The sequence below is a fragment of the Elgaria multicarinata genome, chromosome 1, assembly GCF_023053635.1.
Source record: "Elgaria multicarinata webbii isolate HBS135686 ecotype San Diego chromosome 1, rElgMul1.1.pri, whole genome shotgun sequence".
In the NCBI taxonomy this organism is placed as follows: domain Eukaryota; kingdom Metazoa; phylum Chordata; class Lepidosauria; order Squamata; family Anguidae; genus Elgaria; species Elgaria multicarinata.
Genome location: NC_086171.1, coordinates 168,380,788 through 168,405,383, shown reverse-complemented (window position 1 = coordinate 168,405,383; position 24,596 = coordinate 168,380,788). Strand labels below are relative to the sequence as shown.

The 24,596-nt window shown below is 41.1% G+C and overlaps 1 protein-coding gene across 5 annotated transcripts in view; it reads right to left on the bottom strand.

The window, feature by feature from the left end:
- Positions 1 to 24,596, bottom strand: part of SRGAP2 (SLIT-ROBO Rho GTPase activating protein 2) — a 205,287-nt gene that overhangs the window by 179,600 nt on the left and 1,091 nt on the right. For all 5 annotated transcript variants that reach the window (XM_063142633.1, XM_063142642.1, XM_063142648.1 and 2 more), the window contains exon 2: positions 22,540 to 23,132. In XM_063142633.1, the coding sequence (XP_062998703.1) occupies positions 22,540 to 22,606 (67 nt within the window). In that variant the 5' untranslated portion in view covers positions 22,607 to 23,132. The remainder of the gene's footprint in view (positions 1 to 22,539; positions 23,133 to 24,596) is intronic.

The window sequence follows — 24,596 nt, the reverse complement described above, 5'->3', positions numbered from 1 at the left end:
CACAGCCGGGGTCCCACAGCAGAGAAAGCCTCCTCCTAGTAGACATCCGCCTCACTTCCTTCAGCAGGGGCTCACAGAGAAGGACCCCTGTGGATGATCTAAAGGTCCAGGCAGGCACATATGGGAGGAGGTTGTCACGATGTAGAGACACGTATGACAATGGATAAAAAAATATGTATAAAATGTATACTATGGTTTTAATTATATGTCTGACCACCCTTTGCATTATTCCCAGTGATGCAGCACGGATTGGTGCATGGCGGGGTCATACCCATTGTACAACTTGAAGTAGTGGTTATAGGGTGGGTACAGCTCCCCCCACCCACCCCTGCCATGCCATGTTTGGACGACACGCCAACCCACTCTGCATTGCAGGGAAAATGCAAAATGAAGGCTGCATGCATAGGGGCAGGGGAGGCAGGCAATAGGATTGTTTTCCACAACTACGATCATCTGAATTTGCCCATAGCCATCTGACATGTCCCCATCCTTAGCCTATATAGCCTATGATCTGCTAAGCTTCAGGAAGGGTTTTTTTAACCATAGTTTACAGTCTGTACTAGAACAAACCGCTTTTATCTGTACAAAAATATGAAAATGATGAACCTTTATCAGTTAAAAAAAATGTTTAGGACAAAAAAAATTAATTAAAAAACTTGAAAAGCCTACAGAGCCTTGAAAGTGCAAAAGTGTTTCATAAAAAAAGATGATTTATTAAAGCATATGTGACAATTGATAAAGGGATACTAAGATTCCTTCTGGCTCTAATTCCCTAGGATTTGATAAAGTCTAATCCATCCAATGAACAAAAGCCAGTAAAATGATCATATCACAGTTTAATACTCTCAGCAGATATATTTTCTTGGCAGACTGTGACTAAGTTTAAATCACACATTTGATATCTAGGGCTTTCAATCAGTCATCTTTTGCTAGCATTAAAATTCACTTAAACTTCTATCTTCTTGGAATAAACCTTTAAGGGGAAAACTCTTTATAGCTTTGTTCTCACAGGTGCAAAAGCAGTGTCTATACAGGAAAGCTATTTTTAAATGTTTGCATACTGCTGACATGCAGAATAAAGAGGTTTATTATTAGTTGAACACCACATTTGTGGACTGAGGCACGTGAGGTTAAAAAAGAATGTTTAAAATGTATTTGGGTCTGTCTAAAGTAAAGTTTAGTCTGTGTTCAAAAGCCAAACAGAGGCTTCTGACTAAGACCTCACTTCTCTCACACTTTGTCCCCAAGTACAGTACACTAAATTTGGCTGCAATCCCAACATCACTGATATACCAATCCCATTTTTAAAAAGACGTCTGCGTATTAACAATCCAAGCCATGCACCCAGAAATTATCTCTCAGAAAGTGTCTCCTGTTGTTTAAATCCTCCAGCATTTCAAAAGCTCAGATCTTTGTAAAGAAGAAACCTTGTTAGTATATGTGTGTGTTTTCTCCTACCATTTCTCAATTAAAAAACTATGGAATACCCCAAGCCACTTTTGAACTTGGGGTGTGTGGGGGGGAGAGAGAGAGAGGAATAAAGAACAAGTTTAGGGGTCTTTGGAAGAAACTCTGAGGTATTTGACTCTTTGGTATGCGTCATTCCTTCACACACACCCTTTAAAAAGAGTGATCGCCCACACTGCTATCCATGCATTTTCAAGTCTTCTGTACATTGCTGTGGTGCAACCCCTATGTGCAAAGCACAGGCACTCAGGCCTCTCCATTGGCATAATATCACAACAAGTGGCAGTAGGCCATATTAGGATACTGCTTTTGTGCCCAGTTGCTGTAATATCACACTGCTTTGGGCAAGAAGGATGAGCTTTGACCAGCCCGTCTGTGGGGCTTCTCATGTAATTGTCCTATTTATTAAAAGCACTAGCCACTCTTTAGCGATGGCTCTCAGAGCAGCTTACAAAACAATACAATATAATTTTGCCAGCCACAAATTACGAACACAGCTGGGAGATTAAAATCAAGTGTAAGATGAGTGCAACATTAAAGGGTCTGGGCAAATGGGAGGTGGGGGAAGCTTTTTCCTGACACCACACAGAAAATACAGTGTCTGGTAAACCTCTATAGGAAGATGTTCCACAAACAAGATGATACAACTGAATGCCAGTATGACTCAAGTGGTATGTGAAAGAATGTCATTAGCAAGCTCCCTTTTCTCTTTTTCCAGATAATAGGATGTTATATTAGCTGTGGCAGGGTCCCATGTCCAAATATATTCTGTCCATAAAATCGTAACAAAAAGCTGAACACGCACACACTGGCATAGGCATTCAAATTCTGGTCTTAGCCATAGTTATGGTAACCTCTGTGTAGACATAATATGACTACTGTTAATCCTGAAAGGGAAGAGAAGAGGAAATTTGCATGGAAGAGGGAAGAAAAAAGACTGCAAGTCTTCACCATGGTGATGAGATCAGAATACTATATGGCCACATTCAGACCATCAAATCCTGGCTCAATAAGCCAGGATATTCATGTGCTTCCTGCATCTGCACAAGCTTGTTTCCTGCCACTTTGCTCCTCTCTTTGTAGAAGGAGCAAAACAGATCACAGAGCCATAGCAAACTACAGCTTCCTGTTATGTCCTAACTAACAACTATGAATAAAAACTTCCAAACAATCCAAGTTACCGGTTCAGACATAACAAATAACTATGATTAACTACAGCTTCTAGTTTTGTTTCACACAAAGGGAGGTGTGCATGCAGCAAAGGGACTGCATGAAGATGCACAAAGTTTGTTCATATTCTGGTTTATTAAGCCAGCCTTCCACAACTCGTTGCCCTCCAGATATGCTGGATCCCTCTGCTGGATGAGGGATTAAGAGAGCAGTAGTTCAACACATCTGGGGCCATCAGGTTGGTGAAGGCTGGTCTAAACACAGCCATAACTACACTAGACCTAAACATTTTCAATCTATATAGGGTCTACCCCCAATATCCCTGATCACACCACATTAATAGGAAAGTCTGGAGGAAGATTCTATGTGCATTTAATTGAATACTTCCATGTGATCACGAGCCCTGACTTCTGCAAATATGAAGAAACCGCCTTCAGATTTTCCCTACTCAACATGGGAAGGTTATGGTGGAGCAGGCAGGGACACTGGCTCAGGGCTGGGGCATGCAGCCACATGTCCCTCACATGCTTTACAGTACTCCATTTAGGCATAATGCCTGAATAAAGCTATAAACATTTCGTAATGGAACCCAGCATTCTCAACTGTAAACATGCTCTATTACTGAAGAATGAGAAGATCTCAAAGACTGCCTTTTCATGGGTCCGTTTTTACATTTTCTATCAGTTCTATTAAACAAAACTGTGTGCATGTTTTCTTGTTCATGTAAAACAATTCATTATAAATTTATAAACATCACACACATATATGGTGCTTAGCTACAAGAAACTCACCAGATATCACATGTCACTACGCCATGTGTATTGTTGGCAAAGCATAAGTTGACCTAATGCAGACGGACAGAAAAATAAGTCTAATAAAAGAAATGAGAGCTCAGCCGAAGATGAGGCATCAGATAACCAACTTGCTATTACTAGCATGTCCTGGGGGAAACATGTTAATAGGGAAACAAATATCTGAATTAGCTTTAAGTGTTTGATTGCAAACCAAAGTTTGAACAAGTTATAATTTATTCAAAGGAGTTTACATAACTGATGCTCATCTAACAGTACTTTACCTAGTACTCAAGTTAAGCTTCAAATTGCCTTCTTTCTTCTATTCAATCTGAACAGAGTTGTATAGATCTTCAAATGTCAAAGGAGAAATACTTCGCTTTCTAGGATTGCCAAACAACTATTATAAGCAACGCCTCTTGTCTTGAAATCCTTATCTAAAGAGCACAAATACAGTTGACAGCACTGTCATCCAGCATCAGTGTGGTCCAGTGGCAGAGTTCTGACAAAAACATAGGAAGCTATCTTAAAGCCAGACCACTGGCCCATCTAGCCCATAACACTAATCTATGGTTTATTTAACCCATGATTTATTGCCCTGTCCAGGGTTTGTCTGGAGGATGATGGAACAAACTGCGGCTTGTTTCCTCAATCTCTGGACCATTGGTTTTCCTCCTCTTTCGACTTTTTCAGCACTGTTAAAGAGTTCTTTTTGGACAAGGCTACTCCATTAGAAACACAGGACTCAAATTCTGCCATTTAATATGTTGCACCAGCTTTACTCTCAAAGTACCAGCTTAACTCCAGGCTGATATAGTGCTGGACTGAATTCTGAAAATGAATGTTTTTGCTCAAAACTTGGAAAGAAAAATGCACTCACATCTTTCCTGTAAAATTCAATAAAACTGAAAAGAATATTCTTAGTACAATGAGAGGAAATCATTTTTACACAACTTCCTTAATCTGACACAGGAGGTTCTCTGGATGATTAATGAAAATACAAAACAGAGATATGCAATAAATACACTTCTACTGTAGTTGCAAATCGCAACTTGCTTTGTACACAAAGAGACGTCACAGGAAAACATTTTAAATGCTGTAATCTATGTGCGTTTCTCCTACCTGACTACATATTGTGATCGTCCACCCATCATTCAAAGACCTGGGGAAGCAGCACTGATTTTTCTTTTCTCAATACAGATAAAGAAATCTCTCATTTCCATCACAAACCTGGTTTGGGGACCTACTGGCAACAACAGCTTCACAGTAATCCCTTCAAGCAGAAGGAGAATTGGGAGCCAAGAGAACATCCAATCATACCTAATATTTCTCATGCATCAAGAAGAGACCATAGCTTGGTAACAGAGGATATGCTTGGTATGCCAAAGGTCCTAAGTTTGATCCCTGGCACCTCCATTAAAACAACAACAACAAATCAAGACCCTAGAGAGCCACAGCCAGTCAGAGCAGACAGTTCTGGGCAAATAGTCTGACCAAACAGTTGTAGCTTCCTATTCTTCTATGAGTGACCCAGGTCCAAAATTCAATCCAACGAAAGAGGAAGATGCAACACCCACAGAACAAAGCCCATAATTAAAATGTGTTCTTTATAAAATTACTTCAAAAACTGTTTAGTGCTAATTTGAGTAGAATGTACTGTTCTCACATTACTAGTGTGTTATTTAAATTTCCACAGAAGCATTTTTTTATTGTAGAAATTGAGAATGCATACTGAAAACATGGGGAGGGGGTTAGGTTACCAGAATTTATGCTGGTATTTGTGTAGCTTTTATTGATGTAAACTGCTTAGTTTGGGTTTGTTTGTTTTTAAAAGAGATCCACTGAAGTAGAAGCAAGAGGAAAAGAGACAGCCATAACTTCACACCAGAGAACTCTTTTGTCTATTCACAGAAATATTTTACCACTTGTCAAAGGGTCCAAGTCATTCTGAAAGTACCATTTAACCTTCTCAGAAGAAACACCACAGGTCAAGTTGGTTAAATGCTAAACAGTTAAGAGATCAGCCGAGTCTTCCTACAGACACATGTAACATCCCCCCAGTGGATTCTTTCCACTTTATATAGCGAACACCTTTTGCATAAATGGAAGACCACTTGGGAAACATTCACTTTAAAAATCGAGCTATCCTCCCTCCTTCTACTTCCATTTGATAAAAAGAAAATGCTAAATCTATCAGCAAGAGGGAAAAGATATAATTCAATAGAACTATGTGCAGATAGTTCAGATACATTTCTGAACTTCATTTTAGCTAGACACTGTGGGCGAGACCTCTGCCTGGTGCTTTCTGAATACTGTGGAAATGAATCTCATTTCTGCTGAGTGAACAGTTCTACCATTGCTGAAGGGAGAGGAAAACACTCAGAGACAGAGGCCACAGCTAGACCTAAGGTTTATCCTGGGATCATCCAGGGTTCACCCCTGCCTGAGCACTGGATCCCCTGTGTGTCACCTAGATGAACAGGTTTGACCCCTGGACGATCCAGGGATAAACCTTAGGTCTAGCTATGGCCAGAGAGTACATACAGAGAGTCCCAGATTCGATCCTCAGCATCTAGTTAAAGATGTCTACTTGAAAGACCTCAACCCAAAAGCCTGGAAAACCTGCTGCCAATCACAAGACACAAGATACTGGCCTAGATGGATCAATGGAATAACTTCATATAAAACAGATGCATAGACTGCAAGATACTTTACAACTCTGTGTGAAGAATGCACATTCATATAACATATGAGAATGTTTCCTTAGAGTAATCCAGGGTCACATCTCTGCAATCACCCTCTCATAGATATTCTGAATGAGAGTTACCAAGGTTGAAAACACGCCATATTATCTCAATCATGTAGTCCGATCGAGTACATCTGGATTTAGAGTACACACCAAAGTTCACTGACGTAATCTTAGAGGAGTGGTACTGGGATGCAAAACAATGCAGGACTTGATGAGAGCTCCAAAATATCAGAGTGTGTGTATTCATTTGCCCACATGTGCACAGACGATTGGACGAAGCACATGTGTGTGCACACACACAGAGCAGTTAATATATTCAGCTTGCTTTAATTTTTTGGACTTTGTTTTTGTTTACAGGGATGTCACTGGCAAGGATTCTGAAACGATGCTTGCAAAAGGGGGGGGGGAATCCAAATTGCTAGACTATATAGCTGAGCTGCTGTTTCTGTGTAGCTATGGAACCATCTTACATAAAAGAACTCAAGGAGTACTGGTTGTAACAAGGAAGATACCCTAAAAAAAGGGGGGGGTCAAGAGGCTTTCTAAAACCTTGAAACTATTAACTATTTCCAATACCTTCACGAAAAACACTTTCTTTCCTCCTGCCATGGAACTGGCAGGGCTAGCGCAATGGTAGGTCCAGAGCCCTGCTCCCCTCTCCAGCGTTAATCTAAAGTGTGAGGGAGACCTGTGAACAGGGCTTATTCCTCATCAGGATTCTGAGGCAGAGTTCTACAGAAAACTGGGGCAGGGGAATCTCACAGCAATTTCTGACTGAAATAGGTTATTAAAAGAGTCTGTTGAGGCCCTTCAGTGTTTCAGGCTGCCAGGGCTATCTAAAGCCTATAGGCCCTCACACACACCAATGGGCAGACACCTGCAGTCACTTGCACAGAGAGCTGTTTACAGATCATGTGAAATTCTGGATTGATTAACCCAAGATTTGCTGGGCACGAGAAGTGTTGCTGCCTCTGCTTGCATTTTATAACCTACAATTGCCCTGATCGTAGGGTGCTCTCATGATATCTGAACCTGGGCACTCTGTGTCGTTTAACCCCTAAACAACCCAAAGTATTGGGTTTGGTCATCAGGGTGATCGTAGGTTGCAAAATACAAGCAGAAGTAGGGAGCATGCTAGAAGCAGCGGGCTCACTCACTCCTATTAGGCAAATCATGGATTAATTAACTCATGATTTTGCATGCGTGAACCAGGTCACGGTGCAGGCCACAGGCAGGTTCCCTGGGCACTCCCATATTGCAGTTTGCACAATGGTGCATTTCCCTGAATACAGGACAGATGTATACAAAGCTTCAAAGTGAACTGCAAGCGTAGTTGGCTCAGGCATTTTCTGGGCCCCCTCCCAGATGACTCTACAGAGATAGCCAAGTGTCCAATCTTACTATGCAGACAGACAAGAACATAATTAAATGCCACTGATCACTGCTGGACAATCATCTTCTCCCCCACCACAGACTGCACAGCACTTTTACCTCCCCAGTCCCAGTAGGTCAGGCAACCCATTCTGGGAAATCTACTGCGAAGGAACACATTCAACACATATGTTTTACCATCAAAAACCAACATGTACAGCTAACCCAGACCATAGACAAAAGCTCTAACAGCATTGATTCACAGACTTGGCATTTAGCCTGCCTTCCGCAGCTAAAAGAAGTCCACTGTAGGCGTTTAAGGGATCAAGCCCACAGTGTAAGAGAAGGTATGAAAACAAGTATTCATGCCCTTTAGAAATTCAACTCCACTGGGAAATGTGAGTGCACATTTTCATTCACAGTAGAGTTAAGTTTCCATCCAAACATCATTCCTATATCCTGTGGCCTTTGTAATGCTTTAATTGTCCTTTCCTTCATACAGTCAAAGAGCTTTTCCCCACCCACTCCAGATGTACAGTCGTTGGCTTTTTTTTAAAGTCTTTTGTTCATATTATAGCTTCTTCCTGCAGTCCTCTGGAGTCAGCCCTATTGAGACATAACATGGATAATAGCCGGCTGATTGCACAAAAGCAGACCCCCCAAAAGATTACAGGAAGCACACTGAATTTGAAGGCTGATTGGGGAAACAGGCCTCCCCCCTTTTTTAAGTGAACATTTTATTTAAAATGAGTATGGAGGAGGAGCCAAAATCCTGTATTTCAAAATTATCTGAAATTCAAAAGGAACAAGGACTTACTGAATGCACCAGAAGGAGATGGAGGGGAGAGAGAAAAAAGAGGAATCATGACAGGAGGGGAGAGAAAAAAGGAGGAATCATTCTGCCAAAAAGCACAAGATCTCCAGTGTACAGTAATAAACTTCCATAGCAATGTAACACTGATAAGTCTGCTGAGCACATGAACCAGACGGACAATGGAAAATAAGGAGGAAACCCAGTCCTACTCAGTTAAACTATTACATTTAATAATGGTTTAATTGTAACCCTCCCACAAGCAGAAGAATTCAGCAGGACAGCCAGAGGCGAAAATGAATCACTAAATATGAACATAGGATCAAAACTGTCACAAGATATAAACAACCTCCTCCCATCCCAAACCTTATACGCAAAACATAACAGGGCCTCTATTAGCCAAGATCTACTTGAATCCTATTCTGTCATGTTTGCGGTTTACAACTTGGCACTGGTTTAACAGACCAAGATTAGCCTTGGGTAATCGTCCTATAAAACTAATGTCTATACAGCATCTTCCGATTCAGTCCACAGCAGTCCTCCCAAATGGGCAATTCTGCCATAAGGTGACTTCATACCTCTCCTTCCAAGACTTTAAAGTCAAAACCACTTGTTAAAAGGACAGAGGAGGTCACAGGCCTTTATGAACCACCACTTTACAACATGCCAAACTGACAATTACCCATGGGAAGCACTGACATAGTCCAGCCTAAATTCATGGGAGGGGGATTGGTGTAAGAAATGTGGTCAGGAGGCCGTAACTTTTTAAACAATTCAACTACATCACTAAGCCTTGCTCGCACAGAAAATGAAATGGCTCTAGTCACCAAGGGTCATAACCGGCACCCTGTTTCTAGGAGATGTGAGCAAACTCGTTTTTCCAGCAGCTTCCAATTTTATCTTGCGATTACAGTTACCCTCAAGGCATCAACATTCACAGAACTCAGAAGTACATCATAGCAGCTGTGGTTTCCCAGAACACTTTTAAAAGACAGAACAACTTTATAGCAGAGAAGCCAACCAATGATTTGTGGTTGCTAGTGCCACGCAGCTAAAGATGTTCATCCAGCAGTTTGCTAAACGATTCCAGTCTTTGATATAGGTCTCTGTAGCAATTCACTCCCTCCAGTGTTGTTACTATTACAATGTTTCACTTTGGGATACTAGCAAAAGGCTAAGCTGTGTAGAGCAAAGGCAATTGATTGAAATTAAATGTCACAGATACATTTAGACCACACTTAAACCAAAACACAAAGCGGCAGGTTCACACATTGTGCTAAGCCACCCTGTGAATAAGCCATGGCAGGTTAGTTGTTGGCGGAACAACCTACAGTCATCCCAACAGAGGCACCAGATGATGATGCCAGGGAATGAATGATAGTCCTTCCAAAGTGCCATTTCAGCATCAGTGGAAAGGCAGTCACTGGTAATATTGTGAAGAGCAAGTGCATGGGTTTTTTTGCCACTCTTGCCAAACGTCTCTGTAGTTGATCCCCGCAACCCACCAGGGGCACGAACAACCCTACAACAAGCCATGGGTTCTCGGCGTGGCTTGTTTGCGAAAAATAAGCCACTCCATTGAAAACACTCCAGGTTTGGACAGCCTACCATGGCTGGTTGCCCATGATGGGTTGTTGTGTCATGTAAACGTAGTCAATGTGACTTGATAATTTCTGAACGTATGTCAGTTCCCAAAGCAGCTAATTCCCATTATTAAAAAGTAGTTAAAGTATGGAATGTCCTGTTGGTATTTTAACACACACACACACACACACAACATAGGGATAACATACCAAGAAGGCTGGATTTATAAGATCCTTTTTAGAAGTATCAAGTCTTTGAATTATACTGAAGAAAACAAAAAGACATTCTCCAAGTGAAGCAATTGTTCTTACATTGATAATTGGATTGACTGGGCTACTATTAAACTTCTGTACAACGAAAACAGGGTCATTCTCAAAGCCTTCAGAAACATCAATCTCTACCACCAGGACAGAGTTTCAGACGTTTGCCTCAAAACAGGGAGATCGAGATGGGGCCATCACGGAAAGGGCCAGTGATTCAATCCTACACCCTCATCCATGCGTACACTGAATAAATGAAGAAGCCAAGAGAGAACTTTAATTGAGAAAGGCAACACTGGAGTGCATATATGCCTCTGTGTCCATATATGGAGTCTGCAGTATTGCAAAAGAGTGGACAGCCTCACTAGCTACTAGTTGCTTACTATTTGCACACCTGCTAAAAAGAATAGTCAGAGACATGGTACATACCATGTTGTTTTGGAACCCTTAAATCAATTTTCATTATGATTTTCAACTATCAAACTACAAATTTAGGGAGGGAAACTTATTTGTTTCATGACCACACTGCAGCCTTCACTGAACCCACGTGGAAGAAATTTCTTTCAAACAGGACAGCCCAATCCTATAAAATTATAGCATTCACAGCACACACAGTGACTAGGTTCAGACAACATGATAACCAACAGTGATTTAAATAGTTGATGGTTGGTTATTTAACCCTCCGTGGGTTATTGTGTCATGTTGCGAGAGTTTTTCAACCATTGGTTGGTTATTTGGCTAAAATAACCAATGCAAATAACCGACGCTGTGCAGAGTTTGCTATTTAAACCACCATTGGTTATGGTGGTTCAAATGTGGAGGGCGCCGTAGGTTATGTCCTCAGCTACCATTAGTTATTTGCAAGGCAAAAGCGGTCAAAGCGGCAGCTGCCACTCTAGTCTAGTCAGCATGGTAGTTTTTCAACAGCAATGGCTGATGGGATACTAGCAAGAGGACTGAAGGGGGGCGAGGGAGAGGGATGAGTGAGTCAACTCAGTGTGGACTAATGGTCGATTCAACACTGATCCTAATTCACACCATGGTTGATTATTATCTTGTTGTGTTGGGAGTACCTCCTAGATAAACAACTGTCAAGTTGATTATTACCCCAGCATTGACTATTGTGTTGTCGAAATGCAGCCTATGTGTTACAGCAGATCAGGTATTGACATCTCATACAGAGGAAGTGAGACAGAAGGTTCTTGCCCTGCCCAGCCACAAGACTAGGGCCACATCTACACCTTGTGTCAAATCATTACAAATGTGGAATACAAAGCAGGAAATGACACTATGAAAGCAGTATATGGAATGTGCCCCAACAGTTATCAGTGCACTTCAATACCACTATAAAGCCGTAGTGTTGATCTAGCTCAGTAAAGAGCCCACAGGATGTTGCATACAGAGCCCATATGGAAATAATGTTGCTGCACCAATGTATGAATTGGAAACTTACCACATTCTTCCTCAACCTGGTGTCCTCCATCTGTTTGGACTACATCTCCCAGGATTTCTGACCACTGGCCTTGCTGATTAGTGGTGAAGTCCAAAACATCTGCAGGGAACCAGGTTGAGACAGGCTGACCTATAGTCATATGAAATTTCATGCATCGTTGTACTGCAAGATCATTCTATTCAGAGTTAAACATTGAAGCACAACACAGACAAAATTATGTTGCCGCTACTATCTAGACAACGAGTGCAATTTCTGCTTTGGTAACAACCAATAAATAAAGTAACTATACAATTAAAGAAATCGTGTCCAGCTTAAAAGGCACAGCTTTAAGGGATGAGGCGGAAAGAGACACTAGGTTGCAAAACACTGTTTATTGAACATGACAGTGCTAGTACTATCACTTTCATTTCCCATTACAAAAATATGTCAGTGCTGCAGAAATTTTGCTTTGTTGAGCATTAACAGTTTAGACAAAAAAGACATTGATTCGCATACTCAAGGACAATCTATTCAGAGATTGAGGCTCATACAGGTGTCCCATTATGTTTATTTAGAAGGCCAGAGTAGACAGTTTCAGAAAAATTAGTATATCTTGTTCTCCGATAAGAACCCTAATTTTTAGGCTAGAATTACTAACATTTAATTATAAGCTGAGACATCTGAAGTTAAGATTCTGTGTTTATAAACTTCATAAAAATACATGCTCAAACAGATATAGGGAAATACCACTTTTGAATAAACAAGGCAATGGAATCCTCTGAATATGGGGGAGGGGAGAGAATATGAGTCTTAAAATTAATAGCACACACTAAATTTTATCAGAACTTCCAATACTCTTCTGCCAACACCAAATCCTTTCTTGGATGAAATTTAAATCTACTTATTTAATTACTAAGAGCTTCTTACGATGTCTGCAGTGAAAAGCAAGTTGGTTCAAGTCAGCAGACTCACCCTTGTCTGTTTCCATTTATTTGACAAGAATAACTGGGATTGCATACAGTTAAATTGCTTGTCAACAATTATTTGAGTACCGCAAATCAAGTGCAGCAGCACCTCAATGGAATCCAAAGAAAATCAGAGCAGATGGCCCAAAGGCAACCAAAGTAGTACCAGGGTGGATCCTAGTTTTCAGGGAGCAATTAAACCAGTTTCATACACCACAGTAAACTAGACAAGGAAAAGTTGTCTAAAGCCAGACACACAAGGGGAGGAAGGAATGCCAAAGCTCATAGCTTGTTCCCACTCAAATCAAACCATGGTTTGTCGGAGCAGAAATACAGCATCTGACCTGAACCACTGAGACCCTGCAGATCTGTTACTTAGCTGGCACTGAGTGTGGAACAGATAGCATTTCTCAAGATATGGTAACTTGGAGACCCTGGACTTCAACATCTTGCTTAGCAACTCTAATTTCACAGAGTCCTGACTACAATGTCATGATGAAGGTAGACACTTAACATGACAACTGACACACCATCATTCTACTTAACAGTATGCATGATGTCTGCAGACTTTACATCAGGCACATAAGTCACCATGAAGACAAACCCATCACACTATAATGATCAAGTCCCCCGATAAAAAAAGTCCACCACCCACAGAAATATTTTTATTTATTTATTTATTTATTTAAGGATTTTTATGCCGCCATTCAGCCAAAAAAGGCTCTCACGGCGGCTTACAAAAGTATTTCTTGACAGTCCCTGTCCACAGGCTTACAATCTAAAAGGCATGATACAAAAGGAAAGGGGATTGGGAGGGAGGAGGAGGGGGGGGAAAGGAAAGCAAATTCAGGCACTACAATCTTAGTTGCAAAGTTCAGCAGTTACAGTTGACAGCAGGAGGGAGGGGGCTCTCAGCTGGAGCTGGACCCAGGCACGGTGGAGAGGTGCCTGGCTGCTGCTTCCTCCCTCACTGGTGGCCTCTGCAGTTACAGGTGACAGCAGGAGGGAGGGGGCTCTCAGCTGGAGCTGGACCCAGGCACGATGGAGAGGTGCCTGGCTGCTGCTTCCTCCCTCACTGGTGGCCTCTGCAGAGACAGTTGGTAGCAGGAGGGAGGGGGCTCTCAGCTGGAGCTGGACCCAGGCACGGTGGAGAGGTGCCTGGCTGCTGATTCCTCCCTCACTGGTGGCCTCAAATATATTCTTGATGTGAGAGATTATACATTATACACATACACATCCCTAAAGAGATGGGTCCTTCCTAAGGGATTGTTTCGCACCTCCCTAGTAAGATGTCCTCCTGATACAAGACCATGTTCTACAGAATCGCTGAGGAACTATCATCTAAAGAGCCAGACCCCTTTAAGTGTCCTTGAAGGTAAGTGTGGTAGAATAACGAAAGCAAAGAAATGTGGACCAGTTCACATTGTAACCCCTCACTGTAAACCACTTCCAGGAAATCTGCTCCACCTCCAATCCTTATTTACATATATACTTGCTTTCCCATTCTAGCACTTTGCCTGCTTTAGAAGTGAAAAGTTTCAGGGTTATTTTACTCAGTGGTAACAACTTACCAAGTAATTCTCTCTTATTTTATCTAGACATACCAGAGTCTACATACTAGTGTTGTAACATCATGACTCAAGAATTTCACTCCCAAATAATTCTAATTCTTGTAAACACAAGATTATTTTACATGTAGACTCTCAAAAGAATCCTGTGCTTTGCACCCACCCATTACCAAATTTCTGCATCTCATACAAAAGGATTATTCACTCTACATGATTTGATTCAGAGGCAGGATTTCAGGGTCACAAGCCTAGCAGTTATTAAAAGAAATGAAGCACACAATTCTCTAATTTTAAGAAATGGCTTTAGTTAGCTCAACCCTTTAGGTATGTGGATTTCCTTTTGAAAATAAAAGAGATTTCAAACCCTGCAGAATCACAAAACATAAAATTTGAACAAGACTTATGGTGCAGTCCAAGAATCACTTGCACTAGAAAATCCTGTGGAGTTCAGTGAGACTTGCAAAGTCAATTGCTCTGCAATCATGGTTTTGCTGAAAAGCAGAGAGTCAAGGAAATCATGTTGCAAATTACTAAAAAAAGTAACCATTAATTAATTGAACATATTATTGGCATTAAATTAATGTGGACTTAATTACATAAGGCTTGTTAAAAAGTATTTTTCCTCACTGAAGAAAATCCAGAGACAAAGTGTGCTTTTCTTTTAACAGGCATGAAAAAACTATTGGGTATATCAAAGTCGAACATCTGGAAGAGTTCTTTAAATGCATAAAAATATCAAAACTGATCTTTATATTTCATTTCCACCCAATAAGTCCTCTTTTCACACTTAGGTCTGCTTAATGCTTTGAAATGTTGGTTGAAAATCATAATTAAAACATTTCCCTTTACTTCCTGATGCTTGTGTTCTTGGAGGACACATCTGGAAAGCTGGGGCTTTCAAACATATTAACCCTATTAAAGTATTACTGGAGTGAAGAGCCAACATGTTTACAGCAAGGCTTCACATTTAGCCCCGCCTCCAAGGGCCCTAGGCCATGCTGAGGCTCTCTACAAAAATTAAACTCTAATTCTCCAAGGTTCTAAATTGCATGTTGTGTGTTTCATCTGCAAAAAATAAAACACAGATCTTCCCTGCCCTCCTCCTAAATCAGCAGGTACATTCTATCAGAGAGCTGATATTGAAGATAACCATAGCTAGCACAAAACCAAAGTTTGCAACCTCTTTCTAACCATGGTTGCAAAATGTAAGTAGGTGGTAACTATGGTTAGTATTAATACTGACGCAAACATAACATAAACCATGATAGCACTGTAATTGAAAGGGGAGAAAGAATGCCAGTGCAAGAGCAGGAAATAAGAGTGCAAGCTCACACAGGTTGCACTCAATCAGTAGGCAATCAGGCAGCATTACACTTGCACCACACTGCCCAAATATAAAAGTTTCAAGTAGCAATTTCTACAACAGGCTGAATAGGTTTATCATGCACACATGCGGTTGTTACTGGACTGAATACAAGGATACCCAAAGGATAGCCTCCTCTCGTATATAGCTACCCGGACCCTAAGTTCATCCTCAGAGGCCTGTCTCCAGGTGTCCCCACCAAATGTGATAAGGTAGGTGGCTACTAAGAAAAGGACCTTTTCAGTGGTAGCCCCCTGGTTGTTGAATGTCCTCTCCCAGAGAAGCTCACTTGGCACATGTGTTGTATTATTTTCAGCATATTATTTATTTATTTATTTATTACATTTTTATACCGCTCAATAGCCGAAGCTGTTAAGACCTTTTTCTTTTCCCAGGCTTCTCTTTAGTCCTTCAGTTTTAAAAATAAATATTTATTTATTACATTTCTATCCAGCTTTTTCCCCTCCAAAGAACTCAAGGCTGTGTTCATAATGCTCTTCCTGTCCATTTTATCCATATAACTACCTTGTGAGGTAGGTTGGGCTGAGAGTTTGTGACTGGCCTAAAGTTACCCAGTGCACTTCCATGGCCAATTGGGGACTAGAAACTGGATCTCCTGACTCCCACTCCAATACTCTGACCACTACACCATACTGGCTCTCAAAGTAAACAACATATGAAATATTAAACTGATCAGAAAATATACTATGCTTGATCTTAGTTAAAAGGCCAAGAAGTGATAAAACTTTGGTTTTATTCTGTTGTTTTATTTTTGTTTTTACATTATTTTTGCTTTGTTTTTACATTATGCTTTATTATGTTTTTATATTTAATGGTTTAAAGTTTTGTTTTGTGAACTGCCCACAGCACCTTAGCTATTGGAGAATATAAACATAATAAATTAAATAAATACACACCCCTTTGCTGTTCATTATTTTTACCTGCCTTTTTTTCATATCAACTTGGTCAAAATGTCGGGGGTGGTGGTGTTCAATGCAGGGGGGGAACTTCTTGCCCCCAAGCCACCTTCAATTGGCTGGAAAGAAAACCTAATTTAAATCATCCCTGCAGTAAAATATACCAACATACTTAGTGGTATTTAGACTTTTATGAAAATCAATTAAATGTAATAATCCATTGGGATGGGAGGTGGAAGAAAAGATTACAAGTTAACTTCCTGGTCCTTTGTCCTTAATATAGGCTAGATAGACTGGATTTAACACATTAAAACCCCAAACAAGTGTAGTGATCTTAAGCCAGTTCAAGAAGCACAAGTCAAAGCCATCCCCAGAAAGCCTGCTGTTAGGCATAAATTAGCTCAATGGTATGTAAGTAACACAGAGAGGTCTATTCAGGAAAAATGCGGAATTTGTGCTCTCGGAGGCTCCATATGGAAGTGATGGAATCTCTCTTTCTAGATCTGAAGATCCCTTAATCTTCACAGAGCACATGGTAACATAATAAGACAACCTTCTCTCCCTTTGCCCTCCCTTTCCAAGAATTTTCAGGAGAATTTCAGCTATTCAACATGCTCCTTCCTCCAATATGCCATGCATTTTTAATCACAGCCTTTCAAGACAACTGTACTGAAGATGTTTTCTCTAAGGATACATAGGTGAAGAGGGAACTTCAAAGCAATCAAGTTTCACCATATTTACAGTGATAGGCGTGCACACTTCAATGAAACATCAGTGGCAAAAATAGTCATGATTATCCATACATCCAGAGAGAATATGTGATTCCTCTAGAATTCTCTCACACCCTGATGTTCTTTGAGTTTACAGTTATTACTTTCTGTAATTTGAATACTAATAGTCTGGTTAGATATAACATATAGTAGATTCTAATTGACACAATAGTATTCTGTTTCAGGTTGCAAAAAAAAGAAAGAAAGAAAGTTGTTTCAATAGAAACCACTGAAAGTCAAGGGCTCTTTCAAAGGGTTTGTGGTTAGGTCTCACTTAAGATATTTGAATCTCCAACATATTATATAACACATGGTATCTACTTATCTGAAGTATTTACACATCACTGAAAACAGTGTTTTCCTCTGACTAATTAACCATTAAATAAATCCAGGGATAACAAGTTTAGACTACGAACTTTACTTGTTTATTCTATTTCCAACATGTTTTTCTACAATCACAAGCAAGCTTGGGGAGGGGGACTCTTCTCATTAATCAGTTCAACCACATGGTCAAGCTCTGTGCAACCAGGCAAAGGAGCAAGCAGGCAGAAATGAAGGGAATGGCTGTGAGCATAAGCAAGTACTTTGCCCTTACTACTGAGTAATTGCCAACAGCAGTCACTCACTGGAGCAAAGGCATCCAAGTAGGCTTGAGCTTCCAATGGCCCAGTTTGCATGATCATAGGGTGGTTAATAGCCACGGTGACTTGTTAACCACCTTGCACATACCAGATGACTTACATAATTACCCTCACCAGGTGCAACTTCTTGTGTTGTCTAACCCAGCAAGGGTGGCTTGTTGAGGTGAATAACAAACCACCCAGAACCCATGGCCTGTTGTAGGCTTGTGGAGTGGTTTGTTAACCACCCCAATAAGCCACCTTCACTGGGTTTGGAGAACATTGGAAACTGCTGCAGCAGAAATTTGGCAACCGCAGTGGGCTGTGGTGAATGCACAAACCAGGTTACTGAAAGCAGTATCTGGAAAGAAAGCAGTAAGAAAAGATCCCTGCTGAGGAAGGCTGGAATATTCCAGTAACATGAAGTTCAGAAAGTTCATTTTTTCAGAAAGTGAAGTTCTGAAAGTCAGTGAAGAACAAGCTTCCGCTAAGACTGTACTCCAATGCACAAATACTAAGGAAGAAGTCTCACTGAACTCAGTGGAATTTACATCGGAGTAAATAGACTAAGATTACCCTCATTCCAAGAAAAAATATTAAAGAAGTCCAGTTCATTCATTGACTCAGACCATGAAGCTCTGAATAATTAAGATCTGCTTAATCAAAAGCATCCAGCCCTTTTCATACTACTTCAGAAACTGAACCCAAATTTCCCAGCCACCCCAAACCAAGCTACAAGATAAATATATAAGTTATCTGCCCTTCTCTAGCAGAATTAAAGAACTTGATCATCCATTTGGCAAGATCATATTTGTCTACTATCAATGAAGTAAGGTCTCGAAATATAGCTTTGCTGCACCATCCCAGGGTGGAATATGCTGCTAAAGATCAGCTGAATGTGTTAAAGCTGGCAAGTTTTAACAGTAGAACTTCCCATTGTTTCACCTACCACTGATTCAACTTCTTTTGAGGAGAAAGAACTTACACAGTGTTTGACTAAATACCAGGAAAGGAGAAAAAAAAACCCACCATCCAACCCCAGTTCATGGACACAAAACTAACAGCAGAGTTGCTATTTTAGACAGAAGTTCATGGACACAAAATGGCAGAGTTGCTATTTTAGATAGAAGGGCCAACAGCAAACTTGAATTGAAGGGCCTAATCATTTTTAAAGTATAATTTACTAGGCAAGGCTTTTAAAGGTGCAATCCTATGCAGTGCCACGCACCAGTGGCCTCCCAGCACCAAGTGGTACCTTGGCTCCTTGCTCCTATACCCACACTGGGTCTACAGCTGCCACAGAAATTATAATGGTGTGCTGCTTGTGGCCTTCTCATAAGCATCTAGTTGGTCACCATGGTAACAGAATGCTGGCTCAGATAGGCCTTTAGTCTGATCTACCATGGTCCTTCTTATGTGGCAGAGAGTCATATGAGGTGGGAAAGGGCTGAGGACCATTCACTACTCTTCCAATGAAAGGAACCTATTTCCCTCAAGCTCCAGCTTAAAAGGAAGAAGGAGGAACAGAATAAGCAATGTGACACGAACAAGGGACACAGTTAAGCAGCATTCTCCAGCTTTGCAAAGGATGCCACTTCACAAGTTGGTACTCTGTTCCAGTCTGATTTGACTATGTTTTCATCTGGATCCCACATAAGATTCGGATCCATGTTTTGTGTCATAGCCATGCCTATGAGTGATGGATCCATGATTTTTCTGGTTCAGGCAGATATGAACTGTGATATGATGGTGTTTTGAGGTATTTTTCTTATAATCATGAGGATTCTTGAGGATCCCTGTCTTAGATCCATGTTTCTGCACTGTGGTGGAACTGTAATTTCCGTGGTAGTCTGTGGAGGCAGCTGTGTTCTATAATATGCTGGTGTTTTAGGGGTATCTTTCTTGCAAATAATTATGAGGATCCCTGCTGATCCCTGCCTCGAATCCACAATATTGCACTCTGGTGGCACACAATTGGCAGATCCATGATTTCTCTTGTTCAGTCCATGGAGGCCAATGTGCTCTGTGATTTAATTGTGTTTTGGGGGTCTTGTCTTACAAAAATCATAGGAAATCAAGATAATTTCTGCCTCAGATCCACGTTTTTGTGCTGTAATTGCACCCGAGTGCTGAATCCATGATTTTTCATGGTTTAGGCCATGGAGACATACGTGCTCTGCGATTAGATTGTTGATTGGGGGCATTTTCCATGTAAAAATCATGAGAATACCTGCCTCAAATCCACATTTTTGTGCCATGGAGATGCCCACATGCTTTTTGTGGTTCAGTCTGTGTAAGCAGATACGCTCTGTGATTAGATGGTGGTTTTGTGGTTGTCCGCTTTAAAAATCATATGAAATCATGAGGGTCCCTTGGATGCTTGTTTTACTTTCCTCCGTATATATCTATTTATACCCAGACAGACAAACATACACACACCTCCCCGCTTTGACTTGATAAGTAGATGTAAATTTGAGTTCTGTGCCCCGAATCTTTTAAGAACCTAGCAATGCCACTGGTGTCTAACGTCCACTAGCCTACAGTTCACCAATAAATTCCATATCTGTACAATAACCCAGCTTGATTTTATACGATTTGCCTGGTAATCATAGGTGATCAGGAATTCCATGCAGATGGATCACAGCTTCTTCCTCCACCAGCTCCCTTGGCTAGCTGTGGAGGAAGAAAATCTCTTCATTGGTTGAAGGCACTTTTTAATGAGTCTGCTGAAAGGCTAATGGTTGACCGTGAAAGAGGGACTTTCCTCTGTGGCCAACATAGAAGCACAGACTATTAGCCTCTTAAGCAGGCAAGTAAAAAAAAACCCTGCAGGCAAGTAACTTTCGTGGGGTTATTTGCAAGGTTGCAATTACTCTTTCAAACCAAGAGTGTGTGTATATATGTGGAAAGGTTTTTAACTTGTATGATTAAGTCCCAAGTACAAATGGTGTGTGGTTCTCTATGAATAATTTGAATATTTTTGTAGAGCTCCGTTTCAGACCATGCTGAAACAACAGGGACTCCAAAGAAAGTGACTACAATTGAACACTGCTTTCTTACCAGAGTTGCCCTCCAAATACCAAGTTGTATTTAACATAAGATCACAACTAAAAACAGTATGGCTGCAGGCTAAAACAAAGCTTCTGTTTTCTTTCCCTGCTCACCTTAAATCCTTTCCCTAAGTACAGATCTCTAGGTAGAATGGAGGCCACTGTGAAGAGAACAAATGCCTTTTGCATTGTTTCAGCAAGCTGGAGGAGGGAACCCTCCCTGCTGTATCCTGAAACAAAGGAAATTCAAGTCTCGTATGCATATATTTTGAACACTACATTTTTAAGACCACCTACCCTTCCAGCCCAGACAGTAATCTATTCCTTGCTGAAGACCATTCTGTTCTGAATCAGTGCCTCCTGTTGGCCATTGGAATGCCAAAAAACCTAGCTGTTCGCTTGCCAAGCGAAAGATTACATTAACATTAGAAGAAAAAGGAGGAGTGGAGAACAAAAATGCTTTGACTGGCTACTGCCTCCAACCCAGGAATCTCAAAACACTTTTTAAAAAGCCATTTATGACCTACACTTCATGGTCTTATTTTAAAAGAGAGAGAGTTACTTCTCCTATGTAATACAGAGAGTCATAGAACATGGTGATGGCAGTGATTTGCTCAGGCATAGGAAGAGGCCCACAAAGCCACAATTACTTAAATGGGAGCACACCAAGCCCTTTAGCAAATATAGTTCACAACTAGAACCCAGTTAATTACCCCAAACTCAAAGGCATTATCTTATGTCTTCTTACACTCACATACACACACACAAAGCAGAAGATTGAGTACTTCTCATTCAAATAATTGCTTCAAAGTTCTCCCCTCAAGAAGCATTTTGTCAGGCTAAACACATACAAGTACAAGGTCCCACTGCACACACATATATGAAGTAATGCTGAAAACTCTGCAGACACAAAAGGGTTAGGCAAGCGTCTCTTTACTGTGTCACACAGGGCATGTGATGGTGTGAAACCATGCCCACTTGTCTAATGTCACCAAGATATTGTTGCATGAGGCATACCTATCAAGTTTTCCTTGTTACAAACATAGCAGCCTTTAATGGACATCTTGCAATAAAAAAAAAATTAAAAAGCACAGACTCACTCAAACAGTTCATCATTACATACATACAGTTTAAATTGAAGGGCGTTGCAGCCAGTTGCCATGAGTGTGTGAAACACACACAGCGCTTACGAAGAGTGAAAGCCTTTTGGTGCATACAGCTGTAAAAAGCTCCTATAAGCCGAAATCCTCAATACTGCCAAGCGACAAAGCTTCTTAAGCTAATACATACATTTCCCTGGGGAGGGGTGCCATTTATAATGAAAATATAATTAATTTTATGCTACATTATATATACACACACACATTTATCTTTTATATATACTTTATAAAAGTACCATAAAATAAAAGGTATATAAAAGGATAGTGGTACTCCAAGAGCCCACCCCATGAAACAGCAATCACCGTCAATCCCTTCTAACACTGCACTATTGAAAAGCACTGCAAATTCCTGACGATCTGTAAATGCTTTCCCCTTCCACACCCAAAAATGTAGCACGAGTGCCTGCATTTGCGAGTTGAGGCTGAAACACACAGAGAAACACATCATGTCCGCGGGTTTCTTTTTAAAATAATAATAATCATATCCTTACCTTTGACTTGTGTGTCGTATTCAGCTATGATCTCCTTATCCTTTTTGAATTTAGCTGGCGACGTCATGTTTTCCTTCCCACCCCCCAAAAAAGATTATCCTTAGAACAGATCCTCCAGAATACAACAAATAAATGCAATTCGTGCTCCTCCCCAAAAAAACCCACCACCACCCCACACACACGATCACTTGGTTGGGGCTCGTCTTCCCTCAACAGCAATCAGTCCATGGAGAGAGGGTGTGAGATGTGTGCACGAGCAGCAGTGACATGCAGATGTGAAGAGCTCAGTGGACAGAAAAAGCAGCAGTTTGGATTCCCTGCACCAAAACCCTTAGCAGCAGCGGTGGCAGCAGCAGCAGCATCAGACTAGAGAGAATCTGCAGCCCCCAAAGGCTTTTCCTGATTGCTAACATTAATAGCACAGCCAGGGAGTGGAAGTCCTTCTGCGCAACAACATGTTGTGTGTGGGTTTGACTTGCTGCTGCTGCTTTTTTTTCTTCTTCTTCCAAGATAAGAGTCAGAGATGATGCAAATTAAATCCCAAATGGCTGAAGAGATAAAAGCTCCAAAGTCACTTTCTTCAGTTCAACCGCCTGTAAATTAAATAAAAAATGTATTTGACATTTGTCAACCAGTTACAAAGCAACAAATGTGATTTAAGGATCAGAAATGGAAGTACCAATGCAAGATATTCAAATAAAGAGTGCATCAAATTGGTGGGGTGGGGGAATAAGACACCTACATCCTAGGTTGACTGGGAAGAGGTAGCAATATCATTTGAAGGCACCAAACCCAAGAAAATGAGGAGACAGGGGCACAAAGCCTGCAAAAAAGGGGGGTATTTAACCAAGAGGGGAAAACAAGAAGAAAAGGAACAATATGATATGCTAAAAAGAGAAGTCAGACCCAAATCTTCAAATTATTTGAACTACAGGGGCTCACAAATGAATCCACAAGCCATTGTATAAACAAGACTAATCCCCTTTGCTGTCGCTAAAGCTGCAGCCCTCTGTACAGCCAACAGAACAGACTTACGGTAGGTGTTTTTATTAAGTATCACTATTAATTTTACAGAGGTTTGGACTCCACGATAGTAAAAAAAAAAAAAAAGCAAAGCAAAGGGGGATCTCTGCTGTGGACATCAAAGCTGATTTGGAGCCAGGGGAAAGGCAGCTCAGCATGTGCAAGACAGATGCAAGTCTCTCAGTAGGTGGAAAGTCAGGGCACAACTTTTGGGGGAAGATTACAAGCTACTGTTGGCAACAAATGTCAAGCGGAGGGGGTGGAGAAAGGAGAAACCTGGATCCACATCCAAGGAGAAGAACAATGTGGCCAACAAAGACAGGAAATGGTAAAGGCTAACAAGGAAAGGGCTAAAGCATTTGATAAAAACACAAAGAGAAAGTGTGGCTGGCTCCAAAGGAGTGAAGCATACTTCTGGCTAACGCAATCACATCCTAGCCACTCTGAAGCAACTCTGCAAACATATTGAAACCCCTCCATGAAATGCAGAGAGGAAGCACACAGCTAGAAACCCTGTGCCACCTAACACAGCCCCTTGCAGGCTCAAGGCTTTGCTCTCTCCTTTCTAAGGATCTGGCCATTCAATCCAGAAATCAAATGCAGTGAAATTTTGAGGGTTTCAAGGGCCTCCCCCATCCCCTTTCCATCACTGCATACATCCTATGTATCAGCCTTCCTCAACCTGGCTCCCTTCAGATGTTTTGGGCTCCAGCTACAGCCAGCATGACCAAAGGTCAGCACTACTGGGTGTTGTAGTTCAAAACATCTGAAGGGCACCAGGTTGGGGAAGGCGGATATATAAGGCCTCCACAATTTGTGACCTTCCAAGCAGAACACATTCCACTGGCCATGGTTGTTGTTATTGCTTTTCCTAGTTGGCCAGGTGTTTCACAATCTGTTTTCTGCAGTCCTAAGCAAAACCAGGAACCTTGCCGAGACCCTAGTGAGCGATCATATTCTGCTGGTGGGCAGTAGCCAGGCTGGTAGACCGCAAAATTTTACAGATCTGATCTATAGGAAATCAGAAGCCCAAC